Source organism: Camelus bactrianus, chromosome 21 (genome assembly GCF_048773025.1).
Source record: "Camelus bactrianus isolate YW-2024 breed Bactrian camel chromosome 21, ASM4877302v1, whole genome shotgun sequence".
NCBI lineage: Eukaryota > Metazoa > Chordata > Mammalia > Artiodactyla > Camelidae > Camelus > Camelus bactrianus.
Window position 1 is genome coordinate 21,141,972 of NC_133559.1, and position 19,845 is coordinate 21,161,816.

Here is a 19,845-nt window from a genome sequence, read left to right on the forward strand (position 1 = left end):
CAGCACAGAAAGGGGAACCAGACGCAGCCTGAGCCCCTGGCTGGTGACAAAGGAGAAAAGGAGAATGAGAGAAGCACAGGACAGTGTCTGCAGGGGGAACAGAGGTGTTTAGGTGTGCCCTGCCTGGCAAAATAATTTCTAATGACTGTATAATATTCCATTGCCTAAAATTTGACTACTATTTCACATTAGCTTAGGTCAAAATCTTTAAATATGATCATAATAATAGATGCCATTTAAAAACACTTACTATATAAAACACCAGGGTCTATGGTAAGTGCTTTACAGGCATTAGCTCATATAATTCTCTTGTCAGCTCTACCAAGAAGATATTATGCCCAGGTTACAGATGAGAAAACTGCTATTTACAAGGGTTAAGAACTTGCCCCAAATTACAAAGCTAGCAAAGCTGAGATCCAAACCCTTGTCTGCCTAGCTCGCAAGTCTTGGGCTCCTACATGATAACTAAGAAAGAAATATCCCTGTGTTCCCAGGTTAAAAATCACAGTGTCCAATTGTTCTTCTTGGGGCAGGGTTTATGATACGTCACCATCTGGTTCTTCTCCTCTGGGTAGTCTGTCAACTTCTCCTCAGGATCCCCTTAAAATCCAGGAACCAGAAACAAATTCAGGGACTGCCACCTGTTCCTTTTGTTACCACTATTTCATTAGAAAGCATTTGTCTTTGATGCACATTCCAAATGAGAGTTTCAGTTGGTTTTTTGGAGCCTTTAGCACCATCCTAGCCTGTGGTTCTCATTGCATACAGCTCCTGTTGGTTTTCTCTGTCTAGATTGTGGTGACCCTGAATCCCTTTCCTCTTGGTTCACTTTAGACTCGTTTGAGGAGGAAGAAACAGCTTGAACGCTAGACATACTCATCTGGGTCTCTCTCTCTCTCTGTCTCTATGCACATACACAGAGTTGTTGGTCTTCTGTAGTGTTTTAATAATGGTGTATTTTAAAGTCAAATTCTTCATGGAAACATCTAACCATTTCTGAAACTGGAGACAGACTTAAGAACGTTCATCAGATACAATTTTGCACTATTTCTCTCTATTCTGAGTGGAAAGGTTAGAAGGAGCTCAGAGGGTCTCTGCGCTTTGCTGTGCTAGGAGTAAGTCTGAGGAGCCATGGAGAAGAAAGAATGCAGCATTCAATCACCCTCTCTTTACAAATATTTCCTGTAAGGTCAGTAATAAAATAAAAAATTCCTCTTTCACTAGCCCGGCCTCTAGCTCAGTAGGAACTCCTGTTAGTGGGTAATTCAGTTGGTCCTCGCCATTGCCTCATACCCTGGGCTGTTCTGTTCTTTTCTTTGCATCCAAGAATAAGACCTTGGCAGAGAACAAACAGTGGAGCTGACCTCCTGCCGTGGTTACTGAGTAACTAACTCAAAGCTTAACTCTTCCACAGAAATTTGGCAAAACATCTAGTACAAAAAAATAGTCACCTCCAACTCTCCTGGGTTTCTAGTTTACCCAGTGGTTATGACATTTTAATTAAGGTGAAAAAAGTTTATCAAAATAAATCCTGCATTATCATTTGACAGCTTTCAGGTAGATTCTCAAAGCATCTTACTGAAATTTATCCAAATTCTCACAACTGTCAGTTCAGTTTTGATTTCAGGGAAACCAAATCAAAACAACAAATATTATGGATCATGCCCAGTGCGCATGCCACTGGGTGTTGAATGTACCAGGTACTCTATAAATATTTGTGTTTAAAGAAACCCAGGTTCAGAGTAGTTTTGCTGACTTATTAACAAGAAAATACTTTAAATTCCTCCCAAATGGAAAGTTAAGATTATCAAGTAAAAATGTTCACTCATCCAGAGGGATTGACACCTTGTATGAACAAAATTATCAGACAAGGGTATTCTTGGGAGGCTGAGCCAGACAGAGTTGCGTGGAGTCAAAGCTCACTGCTTCTACATTAGTTCAGGACGTTGCAGGTGGAAAGAGAATCTGGGAAGACAGCAGAGGCAGAGATAGTGGGAGAAAGTTTCCTGGAGAGATAGGGGATGAGTTGGACAGAAAAAGAAGCAACAAGAAGAAACTCATAGTAAAGCTAAGGCCAAGGGTGTCTGTTTCGACAAGCACAGGTCAATCACGTGACTGGTGTCTCCTACCCACCTCTGCCAACAGCTGCTCTCACAAGTGTGACCAAGTCCATTTGATGGTTGAGGTGGAAATGAAGGTCTTGGAATGAGTGCAGCTTGGCAGCTTTTATCCCATCAGGACATAGTTGGTTTCAGGCCCTTCCCTGATGGCCAATGCTGAAAACCAACAGATGTCGCTTGGGTTTCTCTGAAGAGAAAGAAGGGTCAGGAATCACATTGTGGGTGGCTTTGGCGGTTCAGCCAACCAGGGACACAGAACCTGTGATCTGCTCACGGGGAAACGAGCTAGCCCACTCTGGAGAGGCAGCCTGACGCACGCTCTGCGTCCAGGCGTTCATCAGGTTGCCTACCTTGTTGTCAGGATAACAAAATGCCCCGTGAGATGATGACAAGGACAAGCGTAGGGAATGAGGGAAATCAGAGGGCACTTTTTAGATCATAATAACCTGAACATTTTTGGACTTGGAAGGTGATGATAAACTGAAGTGACTGTAGGTTTTCCCGGAAACTGAGTATTTTAAGGGCTTTGATACTGCAGAGGTAATTTCCCCCCTTTTACCTCGTAATAGAGGAGCAGACCTTGGTGAGGGGAATAATGGGACACAGCTGACTTCGGCAGCATGTTTGATGGCACCCGTTTGGGTGTTTAGAAATGTCAGTCATGCTTGTGCTGTTCTCAAGTTGTGGCTCAGTTAAACACTGTCTTAGAAGCACCTCCCCTCCTCTTCATTTCCACCGTCCTGGTGCAGGCCCTCACCGCTTGTTGTAAGTCTACTGCAAACTGAGCACTGTTCCACTTCAAATCACAATCATCACATCACTCTCAGGGTTAAAATCTTTCCTGGTTTTTAATTGCTACGGGATAAAATCACAACACCTCAGAATGGTACATAAAGCTTTCCAAGACCTGGCCTCAGCCTAACTTTTCTAGTCATCCCCAATTCCTCCAAGTTCCATGCCAGGTGACATTCCTTTGTGATTTTGTGTATGTGCTCCCAGGCTTGGAGTCTCCGCTCCCCTCCTGGTTTGTCATTATCAATCCTTCTGTACCTTTCAGGATCAACTATTTGGGTGTAAACCCTTTCCTGAGTCATCTTTTTTCTCCGGCCTCGCACGTTTTCCTTTAAGCAGTCTAGGCAGTGCTAATTATGTCTTACATCTCATTCATTCGACTAACATTTAAGTCTGATGGGCAGAGACTGGACCTTTCTGCTTCTAAAACTGCCCATCATGTAGAAAGAACCCCACCACTCACAAGTGTGGTCTTTGGGCGAACAGTCCCGGCGTCACCTGGGAGCATGTTAGTCATCTCGGCCCCACTCTGACGTGCTGAAACAGTGCCTGCGCTGTATGAAGAGCCCCCGCTGAGCTGTGTGCACATTAGGTTTGAGAAGCACTGACGTAGAAGCTATCCAATAAATGTGCGCAGACACACAAATGTGATCCCTTCATTGCCCTGCTCACAAGCCTTCTTTGGATTCCTTTGACTTTCAGAATAAAATCTAAACACCTTAGTGTGGTCTGCAGGCCTCTGGGCTCTGGCTCTGCCTCATCTAAAACCACTGTCTCATTCCCTCTGCTTTGGTCCCAGTGACATTCCAATTTCCATAACACAGTCCTTCTTTGGCAGAGTTCACACATCTTGTTTTCTCTGACTAGGAGTCTCTTGTCCTACCTCCCCACCCCCAAACCCTTTCTTCAAGTCTTACCTTCAATGCCGCTTCCTCAGGAAAGTCTTTGCTGCCCAGCCAGGCAAGGTTAAGTCTTCTTTGTGTAAGTCTCACAGCTCCGTGCTCTTCTCTTCGGAGGATAATTGTGGTTGACAGTAATCCTTTGGTAATTCTGTCTAGTGTTTTGTGTATGATTGGTACCCATCCTTAAACTGTACACACGTCAAGTTCTGTAACTGGAGTCTAAGCTCCATGAGGGTAGAGAGTATTTCCTCTTTGTCCTTCAGTGTTGTGTCACATGGGGAGTACTCAGTAAACTGCTTTAGTAAATATTGGAGTTTAAGTGTTCAGTGAGTAGTTGACGGTTCACTTTTGATGTGCTAAGTGTTCCAAGTAAGGGTGGCAGCCATTAACTAAATAAGCCCCCATGTTGGGAAGCAGATGGATTTACTAACTGATCACTGCCACTTAGCTGGTTACTGGGATTGAAGTGCTAATGCTCACAAAAAACACACTCACATTAATCAATGAGTCTCAGTGTCAGAGGTCAGAAAGCACCCTATTGCTTTTAAGCAGGGTAGGCCTAGGTAAGTGGTAAAAACAGCAGGTCTGGTTTGGGAACTCCCACTCTAGATTTTATGACATTCAAGAATGGTTGCAGTAGTTACCATCCTTCATACCTTCTGACCTTTTTTTTTTACTGTGGCCCTTTCCCTTGAGGTCAGATATGGTACCACTGGACACCTAACTGCTAACTGACGGTAGTAGTAATGTTTATTCATTGGCAATGTGTATTATTTTCCTTTAAAAAATATTTAGTTATTTTAAAGGAAACTCCAGCCATTGTCATTTATGCATCTTTAAAAAATATGGACATTTTCTTATGTAACAATGTTGCTATTATGACACTGAATAAAAATGTCATTCCTTGGCTTTAATACTCAAAACATAATCAAATTCCCATAATTATATAAAAAATGCCTTTGTGTGTTTGGTTTTTTGGAATTAGGATCCAAAGTCTGTATGTTGCATTTGCATTTTTTTAATCTCTAAAGTTCCTCTAAATCTAGACTAGTCCTCTCCCCTCTCCCTTTTTCTTCTTCATGCTAAGGTGTATTTTACAGAGGTCTCTAAGAGAAAAACCTTGTAATTGCAAGGAATGACTAATGGCTGGGGATTTATTTCAAGATAATTAGGAAAAATGAGTAAGAATGGAAAGACAAAAAATATTTGTGTCAGGGAGGTACCCAGAGCAAGGCTGTGTTGCTTACTAAGCATAAAAAGTTCCTGATTTTAAGAAAATCCATAAAAACCAGAACTTTGGATGCTGTCTTCACTCCTAACGTTCAATCACTATATAAGAAATGGACTCTGAACTGCAGTGTGTGTAAGGTCAGGCTAATTTCTGCTCTATGTATAAAACTGGCTACTCTAAGTAATGTGTTTGCTTATGCACATTACCTACTTCCCTATTTCTCACCTAAAAAGTAAACAGACACAAGTTCATAAAAAAAAAAAAAAAGGCGTAAAAAAACAATCCCAAGGATAGAATAAGATGGCACAGACTCATTTACAAAAAAGACTGCGAGTTTCTCCTCATTAATTTATCATTTAATATAAATGCTGACAGAAAGCAGATAAAGACCTTGTAGACACTTCCATATATTTACAAACCAAAAGGTGAATCACCTCCTTCTACTTGTTAAAATAGTCCTTTTATCTGCAACTCATGGGAGCCTTAAACACTAACTAGGAGCAACATGAGGCTGAGTCAGTTTCCAAGATAATCAAGAAAGGAATAGCATTTTAACAAAGTGTGGCATCTTTGATATAAACAACATGCACACAGATAATACAAAATTGAAAAAGATGGGCCTCCTCCTCTCAACACCCTGCAACAAGCAGAATGTGTGCTTATTCTGACCCAGAGTTTTTCTGCACTAAACATCTTCCTACTATTATTTTTTTCCACCTCACTTTTCAAAAAGCTGTTTAAAAACTGGAAATATAAACAGATTTTAAAAAGAGAGGAAAATGGTCTGTATCAAACAGGATTCTTTTTTTTTTTTCCTATTCCAAAAGAACTCTCAAAAGACAGTCTTCAAATAAGATCTCACAGTTTGCCTGGTGCAAAGGAATTATACACAGCTTGTGAAATTCCAACCCATTATCTGTCTTCACTTTTTAAAGAAAAGTTGGAAACACTTGGAAAAAGTAAAATTTCACAAACTTCAGCAATTTAAAAAGCAGTTGTCCCGTTAAGGTTCAATATTTTAATTTCTGAATAGGTGGGGAGAGGCAGGCGATAAAGAAGAGGGAGCTAAGGCAAGGAGAAAAGTAGGAATGCAAGAAAACTGTTAAAAATGGTATTTTGTCTAGCACTAATTTATAAGAACAGAAGATACAAATTCTCACTATTAAAACTATAAGTGATTTCATGAAGTTACTTATAACCTCTGACTCAAATCTCATGGGCTCCTTTATTAACCTAGATTATTTTTGTCTTGTTAAATATACCTCTGCAGGGCACAATCATACAATCAATACGATTGGTAAATTACACAAGCTCTATTCCAAGCAAATATGCATCAATGTTAAAAAGTTACTAAACAAAAAACAAAAAACCCCACAAAATAAAACAAAATAAAATCCACCCAAAAAGGTGATAATGACTGCAGAATGTCTCCGGGAGACTGGTATGAGCCTAAAGACCAAATTGACCATCGTCAGGGGAAAAGGGTAAGAGGAGTAACGTGGGGAAGAGACCACACACAAGAAGAGGAATCTCACAACTGGAAAATGTTTAAGTGGGTGAAAGGTTTTGTTCATTATCTGAATTCACTCTATCCATTTCTCTTGTTCCCGCAAGTTATAGACTGATCATAAAGTTAAGATAATGGGGCCAATGGATCAATGAATACAATTAAAAAAAAAAAAAAGCCCTTTTTCTTTTCATTCCCAGAAAGTGGAAAGAAGAGAAAGGATGAAACGGGGGGGGGGGGGGGAATGTAAAGGAGATCTAGGCAATATACCTGGAAAAAGCAGCTCTCAGAACGTTTTAGTTGAACAGAGGACGTAAAAATGATAAGCAAAAGCTGAAAATGCCTTGAAATCAGCGGGACAGTTTACAGGGTGGTTCAGATGTATTATTGTGAGAATGGCAGCCAATCAGTGGAGAGAGATTATGCTAATAAATGGTGATTTTTAAAAATCAGTCCAGAAAAAAAAAAAAAAAAGGGCTACCAATTATCCACCCAATGGTTTGTTTCCATTCTTTTCTTGACCCTTTCGTACACCAGCTGGGGTTGGGGTAGGGGGCCACCTGACAGTTTCCAGTTATAAGACGACTCTGAGTGTACAACCTAGAATGGATGCCAAAGACTTGTGAGCTCTGTCTAGAGATTAAATTAAAAACAAAAACAAACAAACAAAAAACAAAAAAATCACACACACAAAAAACCCCAGCTAGAAATGTGAGACCTGAATATAAGAAAGTAAGTCACCTTATCTGGTATATAACATACATTAGGCTAACAAGCTCCACAGGATTTTACTTTTCCAACTACACATTTTTGGACACAATATTGTCTTGAAGCGTATTTTAAGTTCTCTCTCTTTTTCACAATAACGTGCTTTATTTGTGTGTGTGTGTGTGAAAATAAAGGTTGTTACTCTAGGGATGTTCCGCTTGGGAATAAAGTTTAGGGAAAATTCAGTGTTTCGCTGAAAATTCAGAGGCCCTGAAAATAAGGATTCCAGTGGTGAGATAAAGCTCCTTTGCCACAATAGGATTTCAAAGGGCTCTTTACCTGCTTGTTCAGTGCATGGTTGAAGGTCCACCCCCTGGGAACACATTTATTACTTAGCGGTGTTACTTCCTCTTGGTGGTGGTAGTTTCCTATTTTTCATTTTTCATTAACGTCATAGCTAGTATTACTTACGAATTAGAATATAATATGTTACAACATCTCTAACAGTCAAAGAAATGGAATCTTAAGGACCAAATCTTTAGTTGGCATTTACTACAATTAACAGTACCTTTTTCAAGTGGCTCAGAATAGTTGAAATAAGAATTTTTTAAAAATACTAACTGCAATCCATTTAGAACTCCCAATAAGTAATTTCAGCAGGAAAATTTTGTAAAGTTGAGCTGAAGCAACAAATAAATATAAAAATCAGAGTTGCCCAAGGTAGAGAGTTATGAGAGTGGACCAGCAAAATGGGCAGTCAGGTAGCTGGAGACAGCAGAGACTGCTTGCTGTCTAACCCCTAAAGTGGAAAGTGAAATCTGCTTTCGTTTAGTAGCTCTAATTTTTATCTAAAAGGATAGGTAGGTTTTTTTCAGGGAGGAGATCACCTTGCAAACATTGTAACTGTATATCACCAATAAAAAATAAACACAATTGGACTCTTTTAAGGTAAAAATCTAAGTAAACACTGAAGTTAAATTTCCAGGCAGGTTATTAATTTCCCCTAAAAAGTCACTGGGTCTTTCCTTTTAATGAGAAATATAAATCATTACAGATGCTTTTTACAGACAGATTTTCTATATTCTTTAAAATGAGCAAAAGGAAAGTCGAAAAAGATGCATCCGTCACCATTTGTTTACAGGCAATAGCAACTGAGTACTCCTTAGTGAAAATGAGTCAATTTTTCTCTGAATCTGAATATAATCCAACATATACTGACTTAATTATTTCTCACCAATCACATGCTGATGAATTCTTTTACTCAGTCCCATGACTTGACCATAGTGACAGTAGATTTTCCTATAGGCAGAAGTTAAATAACAAAAACAAAGGATGCTATCATGACAAGAGAATCTCAGCAAAAGGTAGGAGGGACTGCTTATACACAATATCGTAAAAGATGACATTCACTGGTTTAGAGAAACTGATGAATTTTCATTACTCTTACATTTTGTAAGGCCAGTTAACTTCAACAGTTAACTTTAGATAAATCTACTTGCACACAGTACAATCAACTCACAGATACTAAAAGGTTTCACAATCAAAATGGCTACTATTTCCTCTCAAACCAAAACAGAGTAAAGCACAAGTCTTTGGCTCTCCTTTAAAGAAAACAGCAGGTTACCGTTCCTAACCAGACCTTGGTTTGCCTACCAGTAGGGCAAATACCACATTTGTGCATCACTGAGTAATAACACCATTAGAAAAGGCAACTTCACAGAAGTTATTGGCTAAGCGAATTCATTTGAATGCTCTGTTTTGAGGCAGCAAACTGTCACTGTTGCAGATTGGGGAGGGCAGTGGGTAAATCAAGGGCAACTTGCAAGATAGAAAAGGGCCAGAAAAAATAAAAAGAACTTTCAGCTCCAACCCTGAAGATCTATGGAAAGTCTGATGGAGAAACATATTCAAGGTAGCAAATTAAGAGTCATACCAATTTTTTCTTTTAGGCAAAAATAAATAAATACATGGGAAAGACTAGAAGGGAAGGGAAATAAAATGGGAGAAGGTAATCAACCACATGAACACTGTACCAAATAAATTTTTATACATTTCTGAGTAGTTGAATATTTTGTAGCTGGCATTTGAGATAGTGTCTTATTATCTGAGTATTACTAGAAACTTGTAAGTGATTTTCCTTTTGATTAGGAAAGTAGCAAGGAATGGATCTTTGGTCACTTTAGCCTCTGTAAATTATCCACAGCCTCTGCAAATTATCTATTGAACTTACGACAATATTTATAAGTAAGGCAAAAGAAATACATTTAAGTCAGAAAACTGAATCTAGATATTTTATTCTCAGTTCTACACTTTTCCAGAGAACGATGAGGAAAGAAAAAGTCAAAAGTACTTTAAAATTCCTTAAAATTCCTAGGTGCAATAAAATTCTGGTTTTGCTACTCAAACAAGAGTGAACACAACTCTTATTTCTCCTACCTTAAACCCTCTCAGAACTGTTCATGTTCATCGGAGATGCTGAGTCTTGCTTTTGAATTCAGTGAAAAGCAGTCATCTTCAGGAGAAATTAATATTTGAATAAGTAAAAAAAAAAAAAAACAAACAAAACATAAAAACTATTTCCTATCTGACTGATTTCATCTTTTGACTGTCTCTAAAGGAAAAATTTTAAAAGCCAGAAAAATCAATGTCTTTCACAGATTTTTCACAAAAAAGCAGTTAAGGAGTGAAGCAGTTTTGCCCAAACAGGCCATTTACACTTACAAGCTTATGATATCACAAGGTATATCACACAGAAAAGGAAGAAAACAAAGAAAAAACCTGCCAAATTTGGAGGTTTTACTGAATTCCTAAAACTGCTTGTGAGTACTAGGAAGTTGTAAGAATTTTCATGAGGTAAGTCGGGGAAACCAATTTAAAATAGGTTAAGTTAAAGGCACAATGGGAGAATATACCTTTCTTCTGCCTTTCAACCCAACCAGATTTCCTCCAGAGTGTGGGGCCCTACTTAGAGAGGTACAGCTAGAATTAAGGCTACAATTTAAGAGATCCCACCCCCACCATCCCCACTCTATGAAAATACCTAACATGACAGGGACTATTTTAAATCAGTTCAAAACAGTGGCTTCTCTGGTTGTATTCAGAACAGTAACACTATGTAAGTTAATCCCTGTTCCTGCCTAGCTTACAAAATCAAAACGGTGAAAGCAAGAATCAGTGTATCTGAAGGAAATAAATAAGAATTACAGAAGTTGAGTTATTAGGGGTTTCAACAGATACCCCAAATGGAATTTTACTTTTATTCCAAGCTTCAACAAAATCAATACCCATAAATTCCTTTTCAATAACAGAATCATTTTGAGTTCCAAATTGAACCAACTGCTTCTAAAATTTAAGAATTAGCTAACATGTCCAAAGGAGAAATAATTTGCCCAAATCTGCCTACAGAAGATTAGAGGCCAAGAGTATTATTGCCTTTTATAGTTACAGAGAGAAATGAAAAATCTTGGGACTCTGCCAGACGTTAAATTTCTCTCCTTCTCCCAAAAAATCCAAGAAGCATTTAAAGAGTAAATGTAAGAGGGTTTTAAAGCAAAAAAAAAAAAAAAAAAAAAAAGGCAAAAAAATGTATTTAAAAAAAACAAAAAAGAAAATATGGATATAACTGACAAAATGCCTCATCTTCATTCAGTGCTTCTACCTCCCAATCAGTCATTTTATCGCAACAGCTGCGCTCATGCGAAAAAATCCATAAAACATACCCAATATATATACAGATATAGCTATGTATATATGTATATATATAATATATATAAATTTTTATTTAAATAAAAAAGAAAGCTCGAATCCCAAGCCAATATGTGTATATCAAATCCTTGACCAGCCAGGTCTGTAGGGCATAATCAAATTCAATGTGAAATAGTATATAAACACGGTGCCTTGACTGGGCAAATTAAATAATTGCTACTCAAAAGAGTGTTCTGTTTGGACTCTCCTACTGGTAGGCAACGGCAGGACTATGTTACCCTCCCCCCACCCACCCCCATTTGTTTCATTTAACAGTATGATGGATACAGAGCTTAGACTGAGGTTGTTATGACCTCAGCAGGAGTCAAGGGTTAAGAAAACAAGAAACAAGAAAAATACAAACTCTTGCTTTTACCCAACCAAAGCAATGCAGTAACTTATTACATAACCAGTGCTTTCTGTTTTAGTAGTATAATCCAGAAAGTGAAATTTTTTTAAAAATCAGGCAAACAGGGATAGGGAGGTGACTGTATCAAAGAATCCCCATTAAACATGTTTTATAGGGTCTTAGTTCAGTATAGACATGTGGCATCAGAATATGTGCAGCAGAACTAAATAATAAAAATCCCTCCTTACTCTTTTCAACATCTTCATGAAGAACCTTTTCAATACTGTAAAGCCAAGTCTACAGAAAGGGACTTCTAGGTACTTACTACCTACTTGTGCTAATGATTCTGAACAGCAACAAGTCATCAATTCATAAACTACCCACAAGATCCAAGCAGTTCTTATTTGCCAAATCTCTTTGAAAGCCAAGGGCTCCAGTATATAGGGATTTTATACTTTTGGTTTCTGAGAGTAAAACAAAAACATTCATTGAAAAAATCTGGCTCTGCTCATCTTAAGTTCAAATCAAGTGTTGCAGTTTTAAAACATGGTTGATTGTCCTGGTTTTTATAACAGTCTACGATTTCAGCAAAAGTTCAGCTTGGAGAAGCACAGCTCTAGATTTCCAACCATCAGCTCAACATAGGTAATAAACCAAGCATGTATTTTCAGTGTTAATACATCACAGTTCATCCTTAAAACAGTCTCCATTTAAATCTAATCAAGCAACCTAAAAATTGACTCATCTTTCTGATTACATTAAGAGAATGAAAAGAGTCCATAATATGGAAAGGAGGACTTCAAAAATTAATTGGCAATTACCTCTCTGAAAAGCTGAAATAAAAACAAAACCAAGGAATAAAGCCCTCCTGAACAACAAAAAGTTTTAATGCCACATGGAAAACCTACCTACACATGAAGCTAGTGTGACCCAGAAAGAGAAAGCAAATTATGGTTTCCGAATAACAGCATGGTTTGCTGCACATTTTCTAATAACTAGTCTATAACTGTCTGTTTCTCAAGCACCACAGAATTCTTAGAAAGGCCGGTGCTTTTTGTGTATGTAGATTTATGGGGTTATGAGAGCTGGAAAAGACTGAGTGTAAGGAATTATACACTGGGTATGTAATAATACCAAAATACGAGAAAAACCTACTTCATTAAGATCATACAATTAATCAAACAGAGTGTATATATAATATCTTCTTTTTTTTTTAAAGCCCTGGATCCAAGGCGTCCAAAGTTATTAAAATAAAGTTCATTCACAGAACAAAAACAAATTTAATCTGAATTGCTTGCAGATACTGCTAATTTTCTTTTTCTTTTTCTTTTTTTTAAATTAAAAAATGCATTAATGTGAACTATGTGCAGGGTTTGTTTTTAGTAGTGGTGTTTGTGCACATTGCCTCCGGTACTTCTGGATTTCTCTGACCATTCTCAGAGAAAAAGTTTAGAAGTTATCCATTCTCCTACTCCTATGCCCCACAGATTGGTTAGGAGCAGAAGATAAAAGTAGGACTCCTCATTTTAGGGAGCAGAACTGGGTGTAACTCCTGATCTCTGGGAGTCATTATTGTCCCCTCCTCCCTCAGGGTCCTCTGATAGGTTCAGAGAGCTGGTCTTGTTTGATAGGAGGCTGATATTCTCTTGTGTCAAGGCTGATCCATTCGGCACATCACTGTTAACATTAAAAAAAAAAAAAGGAATTGAAATTTTATAAAGGAGAGAGATAAAAATGATTATTTACTAGAATAAAACCAACAGGGACTTTCTTTTAGCAGTATGGAAAATACATGAACGGCTTTCAAACTTTAATTTACAGCTCTATATCCATGCTTTAGCATAGGGGCTAGCGAACTAAGGCCAGCTAGCTGCCTGTTTTTGTAAATAAAGTTTTACCAGAACTTTACTAGCGCCTGCCCATATGTTCACATATTGTCTATGGCTGCCTTCTCATTACAATGGCAGAATGGAGAGTTTCAACAGAGACGATAAGGCTCGTAATTTTAAATATTTACTATCTGGCTTTTGAGAAAAAGTGCTGACCCTCATGTTTTAGCAGGTTTACTAGTGTAAGAAATTATTTTGAACTCATGACTATGCATGGATTTAAACAGCCAAAACCTAAGCCTGAAAGCAACAGGACATTAGAAATTGTTACATATCATCAGGAGGGCAACTCAGGACATGCATCAAAAGCCTCAACACACTCTAAGCTGCAAAACACTTAGAGATCTGCAAGATTTGCAAACAAAGAATTAGCTATAATACTCCTTACTGCAGGGTTGTTCACGATAGCCGATATGTATTCTTCCATACCCACAGAAGAATATGGATGACACGGGATAGACCAAATTAAAAACCAGGGGGAAAGGGTGCTGGGTAAGTGGGTGAAAGAGATTAAATGCCTATATACTTTAAAAAGACCAGAAGGGTATACATCAATATGTTAACACTGGTTTTAAGTCAATTAAAAAACAAGGGGAAGAAGGAAATGGAAGCAGGAAATTTTATTTGTTAGGCATTTTCTTAGTATTAACAGATAATTCAATCTTGTGTCTGGTCTAAAATAAGTTTCATTAACTCCTAAATTTATGCAAAAATATTCTTTCCTCAGTGTATATAGAATAATGATATTTTAAAAATTAAATTGTATTTATGAGAGTACTTCTGTAATGACTGGATAAGATTATGAAAAGGTCCTGTTCTTTACCTGAATGTCAATGTAAGGTCCTCAGCTGGAACCTTATTTTGTGGTTCTGGTTGTCCATTTTCTGCTTGCTTACTTGTATTCAATTTGCTTTTCATGTCCAGAGAACACTGGTTCTCCTTTGAAAGACAAGGAAATAAATTCAATTATCTTCTATTTAATGATGCTAATGGAAAAGAGACCAGATATATATAATACAAAATGATGAACCAGAAATCATTTTTAATTTTGCAAAATGACCAAAGAAACAGGCAGACTAAAAGACACACACACACAAAAACATAATGGAGTACTGATAACAACGGGGAAAATGCCTAGAGTTAACATGGGAAAAGATGATCTCACAGAAAAGCTGATGATCAGAAAAAGCAAGTCAAAACATAATAAGTATCTATAATATACTTACTGACAACAGAACAACAAAATACCCCATTTATTAGCTTAAAAAGAATTTGAAAATTATGCAACAAAAAAATCAATTACCATGCAACCTGAGGGAATGGTTTAATCCCCTAGGATTCAAATTACTTATATGAATGTTCATGCACTATCAAACAAACCCTAAGCACATCTATGGACACAATTCCACAGGAAGGAATTTCTAGATAGCATCTTACTCATGTCAAAAAAATACATCTTCAATATGGATATGAAACCTAGAATGTTATTTGGTAATACGTCTTTGAATAACATGATAATGTTGCAAAAAACACCATCCCCTTTGCTTCCTTAATCAGTGTGTTTAACAGAAATTTAGTAACTTCCAGATAACTGCCTTGTTTTCCCTGAAAGTTTTTTGTAATGCAGAAAACTAAGACAAAGAACACACTCAAACCAAAAAGGGAATGAGGAGTGATAAAATAAGGAGGCGGCCCATCTTCAAGACACGTATTCTAAGTATTAATCATTCACTGCAGTGCCTTGGGGTGATGAATCCATAGCTCGAGATGATTCTAGAAGTCTAGAGCCACAAGTTCTGACACAACTACACAGAGGCTTTCCTTTCACCTTCCCTCTCTTTTCCCACCGTAACACTTACCATACTCAGCTCCCGGGTTCTCTTCCCAATTTCCCTTTCCACCTGGTGCAGTTCCAAGCTCAGCTGCTCACTTGAGATCATTCCAGGCCATTTTGGAGGTGGGGGTGGGGGCTGTGACTGGCCTGCCAGGGTGTTCGCCTCCCTCTGCAACAGCAGCCTGTTACTAACAGCCTAGTGCATAAAGCCAAGCACGCACACAGCTCAACACATTTCACACCATGCACAGAAGGACCAGGTCCAATTCCAGACCACAGCCTCAAGTAGCTTATCACTCAGATACTGGCAAGGAAAATGATGCAACTATAAGGTACTGTTTCTTTCTTTGAATACCAGTGGAATAAACAAAGGAAAAGATAGAAGATTTAAACTTCTTAAACAGTAATATAATCTTTGGTATAAGTTGCTCTTTTTATTTTCTTATTTGAAAGAGAAGTCAACTATAAATGTGCTTCCTTTCCCCTCTTTTTAAATTGAATTTTCTCAGAAATAAATTCTACAATTTATTTCAATGAAACCTCGGTAATGGCAATTTTTAACCATGGTGAATTAAATATATGTCATACTTCCAAATGATGCTGATATTCTCTTTTTTCTTAAATTAATTTCTTTATTTTTTAATGGAGGTGCAGGGGACTGAACCCAGGACCTCATGTATGCTAAGCATGTGCTCTACAACCGAACTATTCCCCTCCCCACATGCTGATGTTCTTTTGGGACAGAAAATGAATCTAGAAATTTCAACTAAGACAAAAAGCCATGAAACAGGATAAGGAACAATGCTTTATGGAGTAAAAGGTCCAAATCTTTAACAAATTAGTGAACTAAACATGAACATAATAAACATAGCATTCCTTTTTTTTTTTTTAAATAATAGGAATCAGCAAGAAGTTTTGGACCAATTTAAATAAAGCAATGGAAAAAGGAGACAAACATAACTACATAGGTTTTAACTTCTAAACCTTACTGCTTATATAAGAGCACAAGCCAAACACATGTTCAAAAAACAAAGAAACAAATGGGTGGGGGAGGGTATAGCTCAGTAGTAGAATGCACGCTTAGCATGCACAAGGTCCTGGGTTCAATCCCCAGTACCTCTGTTAAAAAAAAAAAGATAAATAAATAAAAACCTAATTACCTACCCCTCCAAAAAAGAAAAGAAAAACTGAAAAAACAAAACAAAACAACAATAAAGTCCCTCCTATTGGTCTTCTTAATAAGAAAGGCTAAGACAGAATCAGTTACAAATTTATTTCCAAGTAATGCCTTATTTACTATTAAAGATCCTGGTAGAAAGATAAAGACTAATGTTCTAAAAGTATCTTTTTCTCCAGAATGAAGCAATGTATTTATCACTAGAATGTCTTTCATTTTCCATATTCAAAGAATATATAAAGGATAATATTAAAAAAAAACCTAGTCTTCCTTATGTGGCACTTAAAAAGGATTTTAAGAATTCTTTGTTTTCTAATATTTTGTTTCTCTTAGGTATGAGGTGGCACGGTGGAAAGAACACTGAATTTGGAGTATGAAGACTTGGGTTCATGTTTCAACCTCTGTGAAACTCATAGCCTTCAACTAAAAAAAGCGGGGACAATACCACCTATCTAATCTATCAGGGACATGAAAGAGTCAAGTAAGATAAGTGATAGTAATTTATAAACTGAAAGAACTGCATTAACGAAAGATGCTATTATTATACAGAGGCTTTTTTTTTAAGGTCAAAGTTCTAAGCTTCTACTTTCTAAAGATGCTGAGGATGAAACAAAGTGAGAAAGTTTTAAAAATTGAAGAAAATATAAGAAATTAAAAACAAATCTCAATCTAAAAGCATTTATTGATTACAAAAAAAAAACCCTCAACATAAATGTGTCATCAGGAAATATAAATGCCTTTTATGTATTTTATATAATATTTTAGAGAAGCTTTGATTTGAAAATAAAATTCCTTTTATATTAATATATAAAACATACAAAATGTACTATGTTTTCTATTCTCAGGTAATAGAAATTCTTTCATATTGTCCCAGACTTCAAAGTACTTAAATTCTTTGAAAAATGGACATCTATACTACCTCTTAAGAAATAGAACATTAAATTCTATGTTCATTTACCTCAAAACTTCCTCCTTTTAAAACCTCTTTGAGAACTTCTCAAAAACTGGAATGAAAAAGTATCTCTAGGCTTGTACCTCTAGTCCACGTAGCTGGGTCTGCTGGCTGATTTGATGGTTTAGTTGCTGCAATTCTAGTCGTAGCTGTTCCCTCTCAGCAGATGGAAGGGGTTTTCCATGACTGGCCACTTCTGACATAGATAATCTCTCCCTTTCATGAGAAAGAAAGTGTGTGATAAATTTAAAAAAATTTTTTTTTAAATATTATTGACCAGAAAAACAAAAACGTTCAATAATTTTAAAAGTCTGTAAAAGTAAAAAGAATTACTCATACCTCTCACTGAAGTGTCCCTGAGAAGGTATGTTTTGATGAGGTGAATATGGAGAACTTCCCCAGCCACCGTGGGTTCCATATGGACTATAATCTGCAAGACAGTGAGAGTAATTTACAGTGGTCTGATGTAATTCATAGATTTGATTCTTCTTTTAAGGTAGCCATGATCTAAAAGGCACAGGCATATTATACACACAGCTATCCTGAAAGATGTCTACCAAAATGGTAATAGGGTATCAATGTTTGTTTTTTCCTCACTAAAACATTAGCCTTTGTAATTTTTCCTTTTGCTTGAGTTTTCTTTTTAAATGAGATGTACTATTTCAACAAAAGCAATGAAACCAAAAAATGCATAGGTTATCTTCATATTACAGACATTTAATTTTAGTTTGTACCCCCAGAATTCCCTGGGTTATAATTAACTTTCTACAGGGATAATACCACAGAAGTTTGAAGACTACTGCCTTGGAAGATTATGAAAAGCACTGATGGTAGACGGGGAGCAGGTGGTGCTGGGAGTCAAGAATATGAACCCTCTACATCAGCTTACCTCTGAGACTCTCACCTGAAATGTTAATAGATTTTGTGGGAGCTCCCTGAGGTGCCATAGCCTGCATTGGGCCTGCACCCTGATATATTGTTTTGGAAGTTCGAGAGATGGCACCAAACCGAGATACTGTTGGTCGGTCTCCAAACGGGATGAGATCATCATCACTGGTTTCTGCTGCTCTTCTCTGAAGGTCCAATCGCTGGTCTCTCATTCCTTTACTCTCCACATTCTGATAAAAAGTAAAATGAAAAATCCACCCCACACTTAAATCTCCAACATAATTTCCTCTCACTCTGTAATAAGGTTAAAATAGAGTATAACATTCTTATTGATAAGACTAAAATCATTAGTTGCTTTTAGCTGTCATATAGAACATTGCTTTTGAAACCTCTGACCTTTTTAAACCTACAATAAGAATTATATTTTACATCATGACCCAATACATATATACATTCAAATATATGTACATATGTACACACACATACATAATTTCATAAGAGATATTTACCCTTACATGTAATGTACTCCTGTGTTTATATTGTGTTATTCTATTTTTATTTATTTTGGGGGGGAGGTAATTATGTTTGTTTATTTATTTAACAGTACTGGGACTTGAAACCAGGACTTGTGCATGCTAAGCCGGCACTCTACCACTGAGCTATACCCTCCCTCCTCTACATTATTCTAATTTATTTCTCTAAAAAAAAGACTCATCATGTTCTACACAATTAATTTTCAAAACTCAACAGTTGGAAAAACAGTTTAAAAATATAAGCGCCAACGTAGCCTTTTCAAAAGGATTCCAGTCAGAAACAATTAAGTATTAGGATAGATGGAAATCTAATTGCTAGACCCTTGCCACTCAAAAGGATAGTTCGAGGACCAGCAGCATCTCTGCATCATTTGAGAACTCATTAGAAATGCAGACCTTCATGTCTCATCCCAGCTTTACTGAATTAGAACCTGCATTTTTAACAGATCCTTAGGTAATGTATATGCACATTAATTTTGAAAAACACTGGGCTAGACTTTCATCCATTTGGGAAATGTTCAATTACATCTAGGTTAGGTTGGCAAACATTTTAATTCTTCATTGATTTAAGGAAATGAGTTCTATTTTGCTAATGTTTATGTTACTTTATTATAATAACCCTTTCTGAAAGCGAAGTACAAAGCAAGGGTTTCTATTTCCACCTCCTCATCTCATTCCTGTTCTCAGAGAGGCTGTTTTCTATGGACTAAAAACGATGCTTCCCTAATCCTACCATAGAAAAACAAAAGGTTCATTTTTGCTTTTTCCTCTTCTATATCCCTTTCTTTCTGTCTCTTTACTTTTTTTTAATTGGCTGGCATCTAATCATATTTATGCTACAGATATGACTTCACTCATTTATAGTGGTATTGTCATCTAAGTCTTCCTTTTCTATTACCAAGAATTGGTCTTCTCTTAAACAGCTGGACAAATCTTTGTCTATGAAAACCTATATAATAACCTAGGGAACCTCTGTTAGATTTATTAAGGGCAAATAGCTTAAGAATAATAGTCAAGGCATACCTTTAACCTACCAATACTAAACCTCTAAGCATAACTTTCATGCATACACACAAAGAGACATACTCAAAAATAGTAAAAGATTAAAAACAGCCTAAATGTTCATCAACAGGAAAATGAATAAACAATTATACATATTTATTGCATGATAACAATTATCATACAATATTATCTGATAAAAGAAGTTAAAATGAATGAA

General features: G+C 36.8%; 1 protein-coding gene across 3 annotated transcripts in view; it reads right to left on the minus strand.

Moving 5' to 3' along the window:
• Positions 1-6,048: 6,048 nt before the first annotated feature.
• RC3H1 (ring finger and CCCH-type domains 1) overlaps positions 6,049-19,845 on the minus strand; it is a 68,786-nt gene continuing 54,989 nt past the window's right edge. For all 3 annotated transcript variants that reach the window (XM_074349818.1, XM_074349817.1, XM_010954881.3), the window contains exons 15-20: positions 18,110-18,323; positions 17,545-17,635; positions 17,289-17,421; positions 15,102-15,245; positions 14,066-14,181; positions 6,049-13,030 (exon numbers count right to left, since the gene is read on the minus strand). In XM_074349818.1, coding sequence (XP_074205919.1) covers positions 12,880-13,030; positions 14,066-14,181; positions 15,102-15,245; positions 17,289-17,421; positions 17,545-17,635; positions 18,110-18,323 — 849 coding nt within the window. In that variant the 3' untranslated portion in view covers positions 6,049-12,879. The remainder of the gene's footprint in view (positions 13,031-14,065; positions 14,182-15,101; positions 15,246-17,288; positions 17,422-17,544; positions 17,636-18,109; positions 18,324-19,845) is intronic.